At 39.1% G+C, this 15,868-nt stretch overlaps 1 protein-coding gene across 1 annotated transcript; it reads right to left on the bottom strand.

Annotated features, from left to right (window-relative positions):
- Positions 1 to 5,749: 5,749 nt before the first annotated feature.
- On the bottom strand, positions 5,750 to 6,202 carry LOC134482344 (elongin-C-like). The gene has a single exon (XM_063275835.1). The coding sequence runs from the start codon at positions 6,185 to 6,187 to the stop codon at positions 5,777 to 5,779; it is 411 nt and encodes a 136-aa protein (XP_063131905.1). The 5' UTR covers positions 6,188 to 6,202; the 3' UTR covers positions 5,750 to 5,776.
- Positions 6,203 to 15,868: the final 9,666 nt, after the last annotated feature.

Here is a 15,868-nt window from a genome sequence, read left to right as displayed (position 1 = left end):
TGGCAAAATGGCCACTTTTACTATATTAATCCTGCTAATCCATGAGAATGTGAGGCCGTTCCATCTTCTGATATCTTCTTCAATGTCTTTTCAGAGACTTGAAGTTCTTGCTATATAGATCTTTCACTTATTTCGTTAAAGTCACACTGAGGTATTTTATATTATTGCGACTATTGTGAAGGGTGTCATTTCCCTAATTTTACTCAGCCTGTTTTTCCTTTGAGTGGAGGAAGGCTACTAATTTTTTTTGAGTCATTTTGTACCCAAAAATTTGCTGAAGTTAATATCAGGTTTTGTAATTCTCTGGTGGACCTTTTGGCGTCACTTAAATATACTATCCTATCGTTGGCAAATAGCCATATTGTGACATCTTCCCTCCCACTTTGTATCCCTTGACCTCCTTTTGTTGTCTGACTGCTCTGGCTCGGAATTCCAGGGCTGTATTGAATAAGTAGTTACAGTGCAGGCAGCCTTATCTAGTCCCTGATTTTAGTGGGATTTCATCAAGTTCCTCTCCATTTAGTATGATGTTAGTTACTGGTTCACTGTATATTGTTTTTACTATGTTTAGTTATGGGTTTTGATTTCCTGATCTTTCCAGGACTTTTTTTTTGTTGTTGTTTTCTCTTTATTACAAAATATAACATTTATGCAATGAAATATTGTACCTGAGCCATACCTTTTACATAATAAAGTATAAAATGTATGTGCTACTGAAAAAGATGAGTTCATTATCATATAATGGATAGAAGTTATATAATAATTATAAGATAAAACCATTAAATATACATATACTTTATAGTAGAGAAAACAATCTTTGAATTTTAGAAATGGTCCAGGGGTTAGAAACTTGTTGAAGTCAAATTTTTTTCATTAATTTGAGTATTTCTTATTTACATCTCGAGTGTTATTTCCTTTCCCGGTTTCAGGGCAAACATCCCCCTAATCCCTCCCCCTCCCCTTCGTTCTGGGTGTTCCCCTCCCCATCCTCCCCCCATTGCTGCCCTCCTCCCAACAATCACCTTCACTGGGGGTTCAGTCTTAGCAGGACCCAGGGCTTCCCCTTACACTGGTGCTCTTACTAGGATATTCATTGCTTCCTATGAGGTCAGAGTCCAGGGTCAGTCCATGTATAGTCTTTAGGTAGTAGCTTAGACCCTGGAAGATCTGGTTGCTTGGCAGTGTTGTTCATAAGGGGTTTTGAGCCCCTTCGAGCTCTTCCAGTTCTTTCTCTGATTCCTTCAATGGGGTCCTATTCTCAGTGCAGTGGTTTGCTGCTGGCATTCGCCTATGTATTTGCTGTACTCTGGCTGTGTCTCTCAGGAGAGATCTACATCCGGCTCCTGTCAGCCTGCCCTTCATTGCTTCATCCATCTTGTCTAATTCGGTGGCTGTATATGTATGGGCCACATGTGGGGCAGGCTCTGAATGGGTGTTCCTTCAGTCTCTGTTTTAATCTTTGCCTCTCCCTTCCGTGCCAAGGGTATTCTCATTCCACATTTAAAGAAGGAGTGAAGCATTCACGTTTTAATCATCCGTCTTGAGTTTCCTTTGTTCTAGGCATCTAGGGTAATTCAAGCATTTGGGCTAATAGCCACTTGTCAATGAGTGCATACCATGTGTGTTTTTCTGTGATTGGGTTACCTCACTCAGGATGATATTTTCCAGTTCCAACCATTTGCCTACGAATTTCATAAAGTCATTGTTTTTGATAGCTGAGTAATATTCCATTGTGTAGATGTACCACATTTTCTGTATCCATTCTTCTGTTGAAGGGCATCTGGGTTCTTTCCAGCTTCTGGCTGTTATAAATAAGGCTGCTATGAACATAGTGGAGCACATGTCTTTTTTATATGTTGGGGTATCTTATGGGTATATGCCCAAGAGGTATAGCTGGATCCTCAGGCAGTTCAATGTCCAATTTTCTGAGGAACCTCCAGACTGATATCCAGAATGGTTGTACCAGTCTGCAACCCCACCAACAATGGAGGAGTGTTCCTCTTTCTCCACATCCTCTCCAGAATCTGCTGTAACCTGAGTTTTTGATCTTTGATCTTAGCCATTCTCACTGGTGTGAGGTGAAATCTCAGGGTTGTTTTGATTTGCATTTCCCTTATGACTAAAGATGTTGAACATTTCTTTTGGTGTTTCTCAGCTATTCGGCATTCCTCAGCTGTGAATTCTTTGTTTAGCTCTGAACCCCATTTTTTAATAGGGTTATTTGTCTCCCTGCGGTCTAACTTCTTGAGTTCTTTGTTTATTTTGGATATAAGGCCTCTATCTGTTGTAGGATTGGTAAAGATCTTTTCCCAATCTGTTGGTTGCCGATTTATCCTAACCACAGTGTCGTTTGCCTTACAGAAGCTTTGCAGTTTTATGATCCCATTTGTCGATTCTTGATCTTAGAGCATAAGCCATTGGTGTTTTGTTCAGGAAATTTTTCCAGTGCCCATGTATTCCAGATGCTCCCCTAGTTTTTCTTCTATTAGTTTGAGTATATCTGGTTTGATGTGGAGGTCCTTGATCCACTTGGACTTAAGCTTTGTACAGGGTGATAAGCATGGATCGATCTGCATTCTTCTACATGTTGACCTCCAGTTGAACCAGCACCATTTGCTGAAAATGCTATCTTTTTTCCATTGGACGATTTTGGCTCCTTTGTCAAAAATCAAGTGCCCATAGGTGTGTGGGTTCATTTCTGGGTCTTCAATTGTCTTCCATTGGTCTATCTGTCTGTCTCTGTACCAATACCATGCAGTTTTTATCACTATTGCTCTGTAATACTGCTTGAGTTCAGGGATAGTGATTCCCCCTGATATCCTTTTATTGTTTAGGATAGATTTAGCTATCCTGGGTTTTTTGTTATTCCAGATGAATTTGCAGATTGTTCTAACTCTTTGAAGAATTGGATTGGTATTTTGATGGGGATTGCATTGAATCTGTAGATCGCTTTTGGTAAAATGTCCATTTTTACTATATTAATCCTGCCAATCCATGAGCATGGGAGATGTTTCCATCTTCTGAGGTGTTCTTCAATTTCTTTCTTCAGAGTCTTGAAGTTCTTATTGTACAAATCTTTTACCTGCTTGGTTAAAGTCACACCGAGGTACTTTATATTATTTGGGTCTATTATAAAGCGTGTCATTTCCCGAATTTCTTTCTTGGCTTGTTTCTCTTTTGTGTAGAGGAAGGCTACTGAGTTATTTGAGTTAATTTTATACCCAGCCACTTTGCCGAAGTTGTTTATCAGCTTTAGTAGTTCTCTTGTGGAACTTTTGCGATCACTTAAATGTACTACCATATCATCTGCAAATAGTGATATTTTGACTTCTTCTTTTCCAATCTGTATCCCTTTTGCCTCCTTTTGTTGTCTAATTGCTCTGGCTAGAAATTCAAGAACTGTATTGAATAAGTAGGGAGAGAGTGGGCAGCCTTGTCTAGTCCCTGATTTTAGTGGGATTGCTTTAAGTTTGTCTCCATTTAGTTTAATGTTAGCAACTGGTTTGCTGTATATGGCTTTTACTATGTTTAGGTATGGGCCTTGAATTCCTATTCTTTCCAGGACTTTTATCATGAAGGGGTGTTGAATTTTGTCAAATGCTTTCTCAACATCTAATGAAATGATCATGTGGTTTTGTTCTTTCAGTTTGTTTATATAATGGATCACATTGATGGTTTTCCATATATTAAACCATCCCTGCATGCCTGGAATGAAGCCTACCTGATCATGGTGGATGATTGTTTTGATGTGCTCTTAGATTCGGTTTTCCAGAATTTTATTGAGTATTTTTGCGTCTATATTCATAAGGGAAATTGGTCTGAATTTCTCTTTCTTTGTTGGGTCTTTGTGTGGTTTAGGTATAAGAGTAATTGTGGCTTCATAGAAGGACTTTGGTAGTGCTCCATCTGTTTCAATTTTGTGGAATAGTTTGGCTAATATTGGTATGAGGTCTTCTATGAAGGTCTGATAGAATTCTGCACTAAACCTGTCTGGACCTGGGCTCTTTTTGGTTGGGAGACCTTTAATGACTGCTTCTATTTCCTTAGGAGTTATGGGGTTATTTAACTGGTTTATCTGTTCCTGATTTAACTTCGGTACCTGGTATCTGTCTAGGAAATTTTCCATTATCTGCAGATTTTCAAGTTTTGTTGAATATAGGCTTTTATAATAAGATCTGATGATTTTTTGAATTTCCTCTGAATCTGTAGTTATGTCTCCCTTTTTATTTCTGATTTTGTTAATTTGGACACACTCTCTGTGTCTTCTCGTTAGTCTGGCTAAGGGTTTATCTGTCCCGTTGATTTTCTCAAAGAACCAACTTTTGGTTCTGTTGATTCTTTCTATGGTCCTCTTTTTTTCTACTTGGTTGATTTCAGCTCTGAGTTTGATTATTTCCTGCCTTCTACTCCTCCAGGGTGTATTTGCTTCTTTTTGTTCTAGAGCTTTTAGGTGTGCTGTCAAGCTGCTGATATATGATCTCTCCTGTTTCTTTCTGCAGGTACTAAGAACTATGAGTTTTCCTCTTAGCACAGCTTTAATTGTGTCCCATACGTGTGGGTATGTCGTACCTTCATTTTCATTAAATTCTAAGAAATCTTTAATTTCTTTCTTTATTTCTTCCTTGCCCAGGTTATCGTTTAGTATATTGGACCATCCTTTCATCCCTGGGCTGAAGCCTAACTGATCATGATGGGTGATTATTTTGATGTGTTCTTGTATTCACTTTGCAAGATTTTTATTGAGTATTTTTACATCAATAATCATAAGGGTAAATGGTCTCAAGTTCTCTTTCTTTGTTGGATTTTTGTGTGGTTTAGTTATAAGAGTAACTGTGGTTTCAAAGAAGGAATTTGGTAGTGCTCTGCTTATTTCTATTTTGGGAACTAATCTGGATAGTGTTGATATGAGGTCTTCTATGAAGGCCTGATAGAATTCTGCAGTAAATTCATGGAGTCCTGGGTTCTCTTTGGTTGGGAGACTCTTAATAACTGCTTCTACTTCTTTAGGAATTATGGTGTTGTTTAGATGTTTATCTGTTTTTGATTTAACTTTAGTACCTTGTATTTGTCTAGAAAATTGTCTATTTCCTCCAGATTTTCCAGTTTTGTTGAATATATGCCTTTGTAGTGGGATCCGTTGATATTTTTAATTTCCTCAGATTTTTTGTTATGTCTCCCTTTTCCCTTCTGATTTTGTTAATTTGGATACACTCTGGGTATTCTTGCTAAGGGTTTATCTATCTTGTTGATTTTGTCGAAGAACCAGCTCCTGCTTTTGTTGATTCTTTGTGTACTCCTTTTTTTTTAAAACTTGGATGATTTTAGCTCTTAGTTTTATTATTTCTTCCCTTCTATTCCTCTTGTGTGTATTTACTTCTTTTGGCTGTAGACATTTTAGATGTGCTGTCAAGCTGCTGAGTATGCTCTCTCCTGTTTCTTTTGGGGGCACTCAGAGCTATTTTTCCTTTTAGTACTGCTCTCACTGTGTCCTAAATGTTTGGGTGTGTTGTATCTTCATTTTCATTAAATTCTACGAAATCTTTGTTTTAAAACTGGCATTATTTATTTATTTTTTGGCTTGTGAAACTTCCTTAATTTGTTGATGTAGCAAACAAATTTCAACTCTGCTATGCAAATGACAGAAGAAATGTGCTCAGCAATTAACTTTAGAGTTCAATTTCATACAGGCAACATGCTATATGTGAAAAAATTACTAACTGAACTACAGGTATTAAATACTGAAAAAAAATTAACAGTTTATTTTAATTTATCTTATTTAACAATCTAAGAAGTTCACGGCCATCAGCAGTTCCAGTGCAATTTCAGGTGCAATTGGGAATTCAGGAATTTCAGTGGAGCTGTTAGTATAGCGGACCTTGTAGGTAAAATACATGCACACTTTCGATAGCACATGTGAAGGGATCTCTCTAAAGTTGACCTCATTGGTTTCATTCTCCGCAAACTGACCTGGACCACTCAACATGGCCTTTATTGTTCCTGATGTTAATGCATGTTCTCTTTTTACAATAAATTCATGACCATCAGAAGATATTAATTTCACATACATGGCATCAGGGCCTTCACAGCCACCATAGGTTTTCTCCTCTCCATCCATTATGTTCTTATAAAATTCTACTTGATCCCAGAGGAACTTACTAGTTTCCTGGCGAGGCCGAGAAGCAGTCATCTAGTAACTTGCATCCGAAGGAAGTGCTAAGAAATCTTTAATTTCTATCATTAATTCTTCCTTGACCAAGTTTTCATTGAGTAGTGTGTTGTTAAACTTCAATGTATCTGAGGGCATTCTGTCATTATTGTTTTTATTGAAGACCAGCCTTTGTCCATGGTGATCTGATAGGACAAATAGAATTATTTCTATCTTCCTGTATCTATTGATGCCTATTTTTTTGACAAATCATATGGTCAATTTTCGAGGAGGTACTATGAGGTACTGAGAAGAATATAAATCCTTTTGTTTTATTATTTAATGTTCTATAAATATTTGTTAAATCCATTTAGTATATAACTTCTGTTAGTTTCTCTATGTCGCTGTTTAATTTCTGTTTCTCTTATCTGTCCATTGATGAGAATGTGGTGTTGAAAGTGGACAGATGTGTCTGTCTGTCCTCTGGTCTCAGGATGTTCCATACTTCTTGGTGTTTAGCTCTCTTCTCCGTGGGATTTGAGATCAGGGAGCAGTGTGATGGGCTAGGCCCTCATTCGTATTTCATATTTTTTTGCTTGAAGGGGAATTGATGGCACACCAGCATATTTTTCCGAAGTCCACATGCTTCCTAATCATTTTGTTATTTTAAGGTGTTTATTAGTTGTTAAGGTAGAGCTTCATATAAATAATACAAGAATGAATTATAGTTTGAAAATATTCTTATGCTTATTGAATATTTTCTTCAAACTCTGATTTGTCCAACTATAGTTTTTCATTCTGTCAGTCCATTTATTCCTCACATGTAATTAAATGTCTATTGTGTATAATACACATTTTAATATATCTCAAGGTCGGGTTGGGGATTTGGCTCAGTGGTAGAGCCCTTGCCTAGCAAGCACAAGGTCCTGGGTTCAGTCCCCAGCTCCGAAAAAAAAATATATCTCAAGGTCTTCCCATTCTTAAACCTTTATGTTTCTCTGCCCAGTCAAGCTTCCTTACATCATATAAATGTAAATATAGCATGAAATGAACCTTGCTTTTTGGAACTCTCATTTCATTTTGCTGAAACCTTTTTGAATCTCATATATAGGAGATTGGATGCCATAGTTTATCTCCTTCTACTTATATTTACCAAATTTAGTGTAAGTCCAGGGACACATTGACCATTTTAAAACAAAATGGAAGGTCCTGCTTTGCTACGTTTTTGCTCCCGGGTTAACATGGATACTTTATTTATTACCTAAGCAATATGTTGTGATCATAATGGTAGCAAATATAGAAAGCTTAATCGTGGGCATAAAAAATGAAATTTGGATTGAAAAAGTCAAAGTATTGGTGACTGGGGATTTCAATTTTCATTTGTTTATAAAATTTACAGTGAAACAAGTGGTCTGTAGATCTGCATCTGTAGGTCATGCCTATGATGTATCAATCATCTATCTTAAGAAGCACAACATGTCAGTCACCCACAAGTCATACAGCTTATCAAAAATCTGTCCCCAACACCTACATCATCCAAAGTAAAAGCCCACAGCCTGGCAACCATCCATAAGAATTGCCCATGTCCTGTCAGTCATCCACTGGAAATCCCCTCACCCTGTCAATCATCTACCAGCAACTCACAAAACCTGTCAGTCATCCAGAAGAAATTATCACAGTCTGTCAATCAGACATAACAAATGGCCATAGTCTGTTAATCAACCACAGGACATGGCGGCTAACTTATATACAAACCTCTCAGAGCCGGTCAGTCATACATTAGAAACTCCCATAGCCAGTCATTCAATGGAGAGACCCACAGCCTGTCAGTCTTTCACAACATATCTCAAAGCCTGTGGATTATTCATAGGTAGTGTCAACAGCCTATCACTCAGCCCCAGGAAACATATACCAACTTTGTCACTTGTCCAAAGGACAAGCCTACACTCTATCTGTCATTCATAGGAAATACCTACACCCTGTCCATCATTGATAAGAAATAGCCAAAGCCTGTCAACCATACATAGTATGTATCTACCATTGTTCAGTATGCATAACAAATATGCACAGACTTTCAGTCAGTCCTCCATGGTAAATGACTGCTACATGAAATCATCCATAGAAAGTACCCACAACCTGTAAGGCATTCACAGGAAAAACCAACAACCTGTCAATCATCTGTAGGAAAGAGTTGCCTGTTTGTCAGCTACATGGCACACCCCCAACTTGGTAGTCATCTGGGGGAAAAATCTACATCCTATCAATAACCCATAGGAATTGCCCATAGCCTTAGAACCATTTATAAGAAATTTCAATATCCTTTCAAACAGCCACAGTAAAGTCAACAGCCTCTCAGTCATCTATTAGAAACACACACAGTCTGTCAGTCATCCACAGATCACATACATTGCGTGAGAGTCATCCATAGGAAAAGCTAAGTGCCTGTCATGCATACAAAGGAAATGAACACAACCAGTAAATCATGCATAGGAATCTCCAACAGTCTGTCAGTTATCAAGAGAAAATTCACACAGTCTTTCAATGTCGGGGCCAGCACCAACAGGGTACCTAGAATCGGGCGAAAGCCTGCGGGATGAAAGAAGCACACACACACAGGTTATTCGTGTCAAGCCAGAAGAGGAAGAGAGCTCCTGGTTTCTTTATTGACCAAACTATATATCCAAAGAACACCACTTAGCAGGTATCTGTCAAGCACAGTGGGGAACCCTGGCTGAGACTTCGGTAACAAAGGACCAACTATGTGGCCTGAATAAATTAGGGAAATAACCAGGAAGGCCAGCCTAATTCTGACTCAGGTGAGAAGTACCCGGCCAGACTGTTCCCAGTTGGGGACAAAAGGCTTCCACATGCAAGGGCAGGGCTCAGCAGGGGTCAAACCTTGTTGGAGACCCAGAAGGGTCTTGTTCAGGCTGACAACATTCTGTGAATGTAAACTTCTTGTGCCACACAGTGACAAAGCAACCAGGCCCAAATCCAATACAGCTCCCACATTTCAATTATTCAACAGTATACAATTAAGATTAAACAGAAAAATTTCCAAAATCCGCAACCCTCACACACTGATATCATAAATAGGGACATGATAAACCTGGGAGACAGCACACAATAAATCATGCCGAGAGCAAAGATTCATCTCTGCCTCAGGCTCCTCTCCTACATCATTCAGGTCTCAGGTTTGCCATGCAGAGCCGATTCTGTTACCATGCCTGCTTGAAATCAAATGGGGAGATGTTTGTGATGATGAACTTCGTCAATTTATTCTAATAGCTTTATAAAAATCATGTAGTGAAGGAAGCGCAGGATTTTGTTTCTGTTGACAGCACATTTTCAGAAGGGTTTAGTCTACTGTTTTTCTGCATACGTTAGCTAATTCTTCAGAGCTCCTGATAAAGCAGAAGATTGTATAATAGGAAAACAAGGCAGGAAGTGTATGTCCATTCAAGAGTCCTATCTCACCTTATTTCAATTATATTGACAATAGCAAAAGGAAACGTCAGAAAAATGAAAGGAAATGCCTCATTTTGAATATGATCACAGTTTGCCATTGAAAGAAACACAGATGTTTAAACAATATGCACATAGAATTAATATTTAATTAATGAATTCTAGTGACAGGTTTACAACTTGCCTCAAAGGTTTACATTCCTTTCTTTTATTCAGTATTTTTTCCTCCATCTTTATTAACTTGGGTATTTCTTATTTAAATTTCAACTGTTATTTCCTTTGCCAGTTTCTAGGCCAAATCCCCCAACCACTCCCCTTCCCCTACTATATGAGTGTTACCATCCCCATCTTCCCCTGTTACTGCCCTCCCCCCAATAATCACGTTCACTGAGGGTTCAGTCATGGCAGGACCTAGGGCTTCCCCTTCCACTGGTGCTCTTACTAGGCTATTCATTGCTACCTATGCAGTTGGAGCCCAGAATCAGTCCATGTATAGTCTTTGGGTAGTGGCTTAGTCCCTGGAAGCTCTGGTTGGTTGGCATTGTTGTTCATATGGCGTCTCATCCCCTTCAATCTCTTTCAGTCCTTTCTCTGATTCCTTCAACGGGGGTCCTGTTCTCAGTTCAGTGGTTTGCTGTTCGCGTTCGCCAATGTTTTTGCCTTATTCTGGCTGTGTCTCTCAGGAAAGATCTATATCTGGTTCCTGTCAGCCTGCACTTCTTTGCTTCATCCATCTTATCTAGTTTGGTGGCTGTATATTTATGGGCCACATGTGGGGCAGGCTCTGAATGGGTGTTCCTTCAGCCTCTGTTCTAAACTTTGCATCCCTATTCCCTCCCAAGGGTACTCTTGTTCCCCTTTTAACGAAGGAGTGAAGCAATCACATTTTGGTCATCCCTCTTGAATTTCATGTGTTCTATGCATCTAGGGTAATTCGAGCATTTGGGCTAATATCTACTTATCAATGAGTGCATACATACCATGTGTGTTTTTCTGTGATTGGGTTACCTCACTCAGGATATTTTCCAGTTCCATCCACTTGCCTTTGAATTTCATAAAGTCATTGTTTTTTGATAGCTGAGTAGTCTACATGTTTACGTGAAGGCTGTTAGTTTAAGACTGACAGCCATGCAGCTAAGATCAGGGTCTTAAAGCCCACACCCACAGTGACATGCCTATTCCAACAGGGTCACAACTTCTAATACTGCTACTTCCTCGGCTTCACACATACAAACCATCAGACCCAGGATACAGTTCAATATAATAAAGACAAGATAAGAATGGTACACAGCAAATATCATTCTAAAATATTTATGCCAAGCATTCACACTAAATCAGAAATCAGAAATGTGAAAAGTATATTTGATCTTCCCCTGTTCAATAAAATCATTGAAGTCTTAGCTAGAATAACAGCACAAGTGAATGAGATAGATGTACACCCTTGAAAGAATGAAGCCAATGTCACTTTATTTAGGCCTGGGTGGTTGATATACACAAAAGACTCTAAAGCCTCCACCAAAATTCCCCTGCAGCTATTCAATTATTCAGCATTGTATTAGAGGAAAAGCAATGCATAAAACCAAGTTAGTTTCCTAAATCCAAATACCCAGCACACTCTGCAAATAAGCAAACTAACAGATTCTCACAGACATTATAGATTAAATATAACCAAGGAATTGAATGACTTGTACAGTAAAAACTCTAAACTTAATGTAAATTAACAGAAGAAGATACAGTAATATGGAAAAGCCCCATGCTCCTAGGTCAGAAGGATTAATATGGTGGAGTTGGATGTGATGGTTTATATTTCCTTGGCTCAGGGGTGGCACTATTAGAAGCGTGGTCCTGTTGGAGTAGGAGTGGCCCTGTTGGAGTAGGTGTGCGACTGTGTGTAAGGGGTTTAACACACTCATCCTAGCTGCCTAGAAGGCCGTATTCTGCAGGACCATCCAGATGAAGATCTACAGCTCTCAGATCCTCCTTCACCATGTCTGATTGGTGGCTGCAGTGATCCTGCTGTGATGATAACAGGTCTGAACCTCTGAGGCTGTAAACCAGCCCTAATGAAATGGTTTCCTTTTAAGAGTTGCATTGGCCGTGGTGTCTGTTCACACAACTAAAGTCCTACGTAAGACAGTGGCCATAACACAAAAATTCATCTAGATAGTCTGTGCAATCCCCTAAGAATACCAACACGATTCTTTAATGACATTTAGAAATCCATCATTAATTTAATAGGTCAATATAAAGGAGCCATGTAGGTCAGCACAGTCATCAACATTAGCGCAGCTTGAGCCCTCACCGACACAGATTTGGAGTTAATACACCATAGAGGTAAAGCAATAATGAAATCTGCAACAGTATTCAAAGGCTCATAGGTTGGGAAACGTAATTAAGCATCTGTCCATAATTTTGTACACAGACAGCCATGAGTCATTGAACACCCCTGTCTGGGTTCAGGTAAAGCAGATGTCTACCCTTCAAGAGACTAGAGGCTCCAGGAAGCTTATACATATGGTGGAGTTGCTGGGCTGGGGATATCCTTGTGGAGGAGACAAGGGGTAGGGGGAGGAGGTATGCAATATTTAGATGTGGAACTGTCAGGGGGTGGATTGGGAGGGGAATGAAATCTGAAGTGTAAAAGTAAATAAATAAAAAATGGCTATCTTGCTGATAGCAATCTACTGATTCAATACAATCTATCAAAATTCCAATTCAATCCTTCATAGAGTCAGAAAGATGAATTTGGAAATTCACTTGGAATAACAACAAAAAAAAACAAGGATAGAGAAAACTATCCTCAACATAAAGAAATAATAACAATAAAAGATAGAATCACCGTCCTTGACCTCAAGCTGTATTACAGAGCAATAGTTTTAAAAACTGTATGGTATTAAAAACAGAGACAAGCAGGTAGATCAATGTAATAGAATTGAAGACACAGAAATGAACAAATACTCCTATGGTCCCTTGATGTTTGACAAAGGAAATATAACCATACAGTAGAAAAAAGATAGCTTTTTCAATAATTGTTGCTGGATCAACTGGAAGTTCGCACCCAGAAGAATGCATATTGATCTTCTTCCCTAGTGCAAAGCTCAAGGGCAAGTGGATCAAGGACATCCACATAAAAAGAAAACACTCAAAGCCAGAGGGGAAACTGTGGAGAAAAGCCTCGAACGTAGGGACTCTGCGGAAATTTTCCTGAAAAGAAACACCAATGGCTTCTGCTCAAGGACTTTCAAATGGGACCTCATAATATTGCAAAGCTTCTCTAAGGCAAAGGATACTGTCTTTAGGACAACACGGCAACCAAGAGATTGGGAAAAGGTCTTTACCAATCCTACATTCAATAGAGGTCTAATATCCAATATGTACTAAGAACTCAAGAACTTAGACTCCAGAGAGCCAAATAATCCTATTAGAGAAATGGATATAGAACTAAACAGAGAAATCTCAGCTGAGGAATATCGAACAACTGAAAAGTACCTGTAGAAATGTTCTTCAACAATCTTAGTCATTAGGGGAATGCAAATCAAAACAATGCTGAGATTCTACTTCACACCCCTCAGAGTGGCTAGGAACAAACCTCAGGTGACCACAGATTCTGACAAGAATGTGGAGAAAGCAGAACACTCCTCCACTGTTACTTGGATAGCGAGCTGGTACAACTGCTCTGGTAATCAGCTGGGGGTTTCCTCAGAAAATTGGACATAGTACTACCTGAGGACCCAGGTATACCCATTTCTGGGCATAGAGCCAATAGATGCTCCAACATATAACAGACAAACATGCTCCAGTAAGTCCATGGCAGCCTTATTTTTAATAGCTAGAAGCTGGAAAGAACCCAGAAGTCCATCAACAAAAGAATGGATACAGAGAATGTGGTACAATTACACAAACGCAGTACTACTCAGCTATTAAAAAGACAATGACTTCATGAAATTCATAGGCAAAAGGATGGAACTAGAAAATATCATCTTGAGTGAGGTGACCCCAGAAAATAACACAGATGGTGTGCACTCACTGATAAGTGAATAGTAGCCCTGAAGCTCAGATGAGCCAAGGTGCAATCCACAGACCACATAAAGCTCAAGAAGAAGGACAACCAAAATGTGTTTGTGTCAGTATTTCTTAGAAGGGGGAACAAAAATATTTATAGCAGGAAATATGAAGCCAAAATTTGGAGAAGAGATTGAAGGAAAGTATATATTAATTAACTAATTAATTAAAAAATAAAAATTAAAAATAAATCCATGGTATATGGGGAATTGACAGCACGTTAACAAATTATACTGATGAATAGAGACAGCTTCATGGAGAAGACAGAAACTTGGTCCATTACACAGAACAAGCACAAAAGTCAATGCCACATGCATCATGGAACAAAACATAAGACTTCATACCACAGATGTGGGAGATGAGAAAATAGGAAATATGTTTGACTTCGCTGTGCAGAATCGTACTTCCTGAACATTACTCCTATAGCACAGAGAATAAAAACATCCATTCATAAATCATACCTCCTGAAATTTAAAACATGGCATAAATCAATGATCATCATCATTTAGCTGAAAATGATGCCTCTACCATTCGTAAAAATCTTAATAGATTCCTATAAAAAATAAGTATATTTACTCTATAAACACAAGATAAACCTTATCTATTAAGCTTCACACCTACCAAGTAGCATTCATGATACGTAAAGTAGTCTGCATGATTTCAGAACAGAAATGCAAACATGGTTATTCCAAAGCTACAAATCCTGCAAAGTAAACCAGTTACTGGCTCGTAAGATGTTCTGGTACAGTAGTGGAACACATATTATGGAAATAATTCTATTTCCTGATTCTATTTCAGACACACTCTATGTGATGGAAGCCAGGCCTGAAACTGCTAAAGCAGCCAAAACCCTAAGAGTAGATATGTCCTGAGCCAAGAGGAAAACTCAGTACTCTTATCCGTATCAATGAAATGACTGTCATAGCTATAGATCTGTGTTTGGAACCCTCGTTAGAAAAGCATCATCTTCTTGTAGGCTATAGACACTAACACAGAGACCCCAACCTGGAAAGTGTACAGAGAAGGTGGTAACTCCATTTTAAATGGTATGACTCCTTTACATCTCTCCCTCAAGACTTCATTATCTCTATAGCAAATAAACGTAGAGATTCTAAGAGATTGGGGTGATAGATTACTGTAGTGAGTGACTTACAGACATAATACCAAGTAACTAGTAAAAGAGAAGAAAAAACAACATGGAATCTGAGAAGTAATACTAAGAAGTCAATAGGATTCAAACAAGGAATTGCTGAGTGGATGAAGGTAGAGGTCAGTACTTTCCCTTTCGTGCATTCAGAGGACCTGTGGGAGCATCACCTAAAGACAGCACAATGGCACCAGCCACCCTGGATTTCCCTTCAGCATTTAGGTATTTTAGTAATTTCTGCAATTTAATGAGTATAAATATCCTCCACTTGGGAAGACAGATGTGATGTTTGGATTCCACTGAGCATGGATGTTTGTTAAAATTTATTCTCAGTCTAATAGGTCAGGTCTGCACCTGAAGGGTGCACTGTGCACTCACTGATTTTGGTGAACAGGATTTTATGTGTGAAAAGAACAAATACTTCTCACGCATTTACCAGATGATGCAATCCAGGAGATTGGAACCTTGATCAAGGAGAATCCATGTCTCTGTGACTGCAGTGTCCTGGAGGTGACTCATTTGTCCTTCTTTGCCATCGGGCAGGCAGCAGGCCAATACCATGACAGTAGATGTATCCATGTCCAAGGTGATCCTTAGTGAAGCTCAGTTTTTTTCAGAGATAAAGTGACGTCACGAACAGCAGATGACGTTTGCAGACATGACAATTTATGGAGTCTGGTCTGCGTACGCTGTAAAGTTGTAAAAGAAAGCCAGCACAGCACTGTTAGTAAAACAGTCCAAGGAGAGCAGTGGGCCTCTGATTTGTGAGGGTTTATCATGAGATTGCTAAGTAGGACTCCCTCTTGTCAAGGACTCTGCTGCTAGTCCTAGTGACTCATCCTATGAGTGTTGACCTAAACTGTTTGCCTTTTAATTAAGAGTTTCCCATTAAGAATATCCTTGTAAGAGCACCAGTGGAAGGGGAAGCCCTGGATCCTGCTAAGACTGAACCCCCAGTGAACTAGATTGTTGGGGGGAGGGCGGCAATGGGGGGAGGATGGGGAGGGGAACACCCATAAAGAAGGGGAGGGGCAGGGATTAGGGGGATG

Source organism: Rattus norvegicus, chromosome 16 (assembly GCF_036323735.1).
Source record: "Rattus norvegicus strain BN/NHsdMcwi chromosome 16, GRCr8, whole genome shotgun sequence".
NCBI classification, from domain to species: Eukaryota; Metazoa; Chordata; class Mammalia; order Rodentia; family Muridae; genus Rattus; species Rattus norvegicus.
This window is presented reverse-complemented; position numbering and strand designations above follow the sequence as displayed.

Excerpts from the sequence above, each read along its gene's own strand:
- LOC134482344 (XM_063275835.1), bottom strand. The coding sequence starts at position 6,187 with ATGACTGCTTCTCGGCCTCGCCAGGAAACTAGTAAGTTCCTCTGGGAT.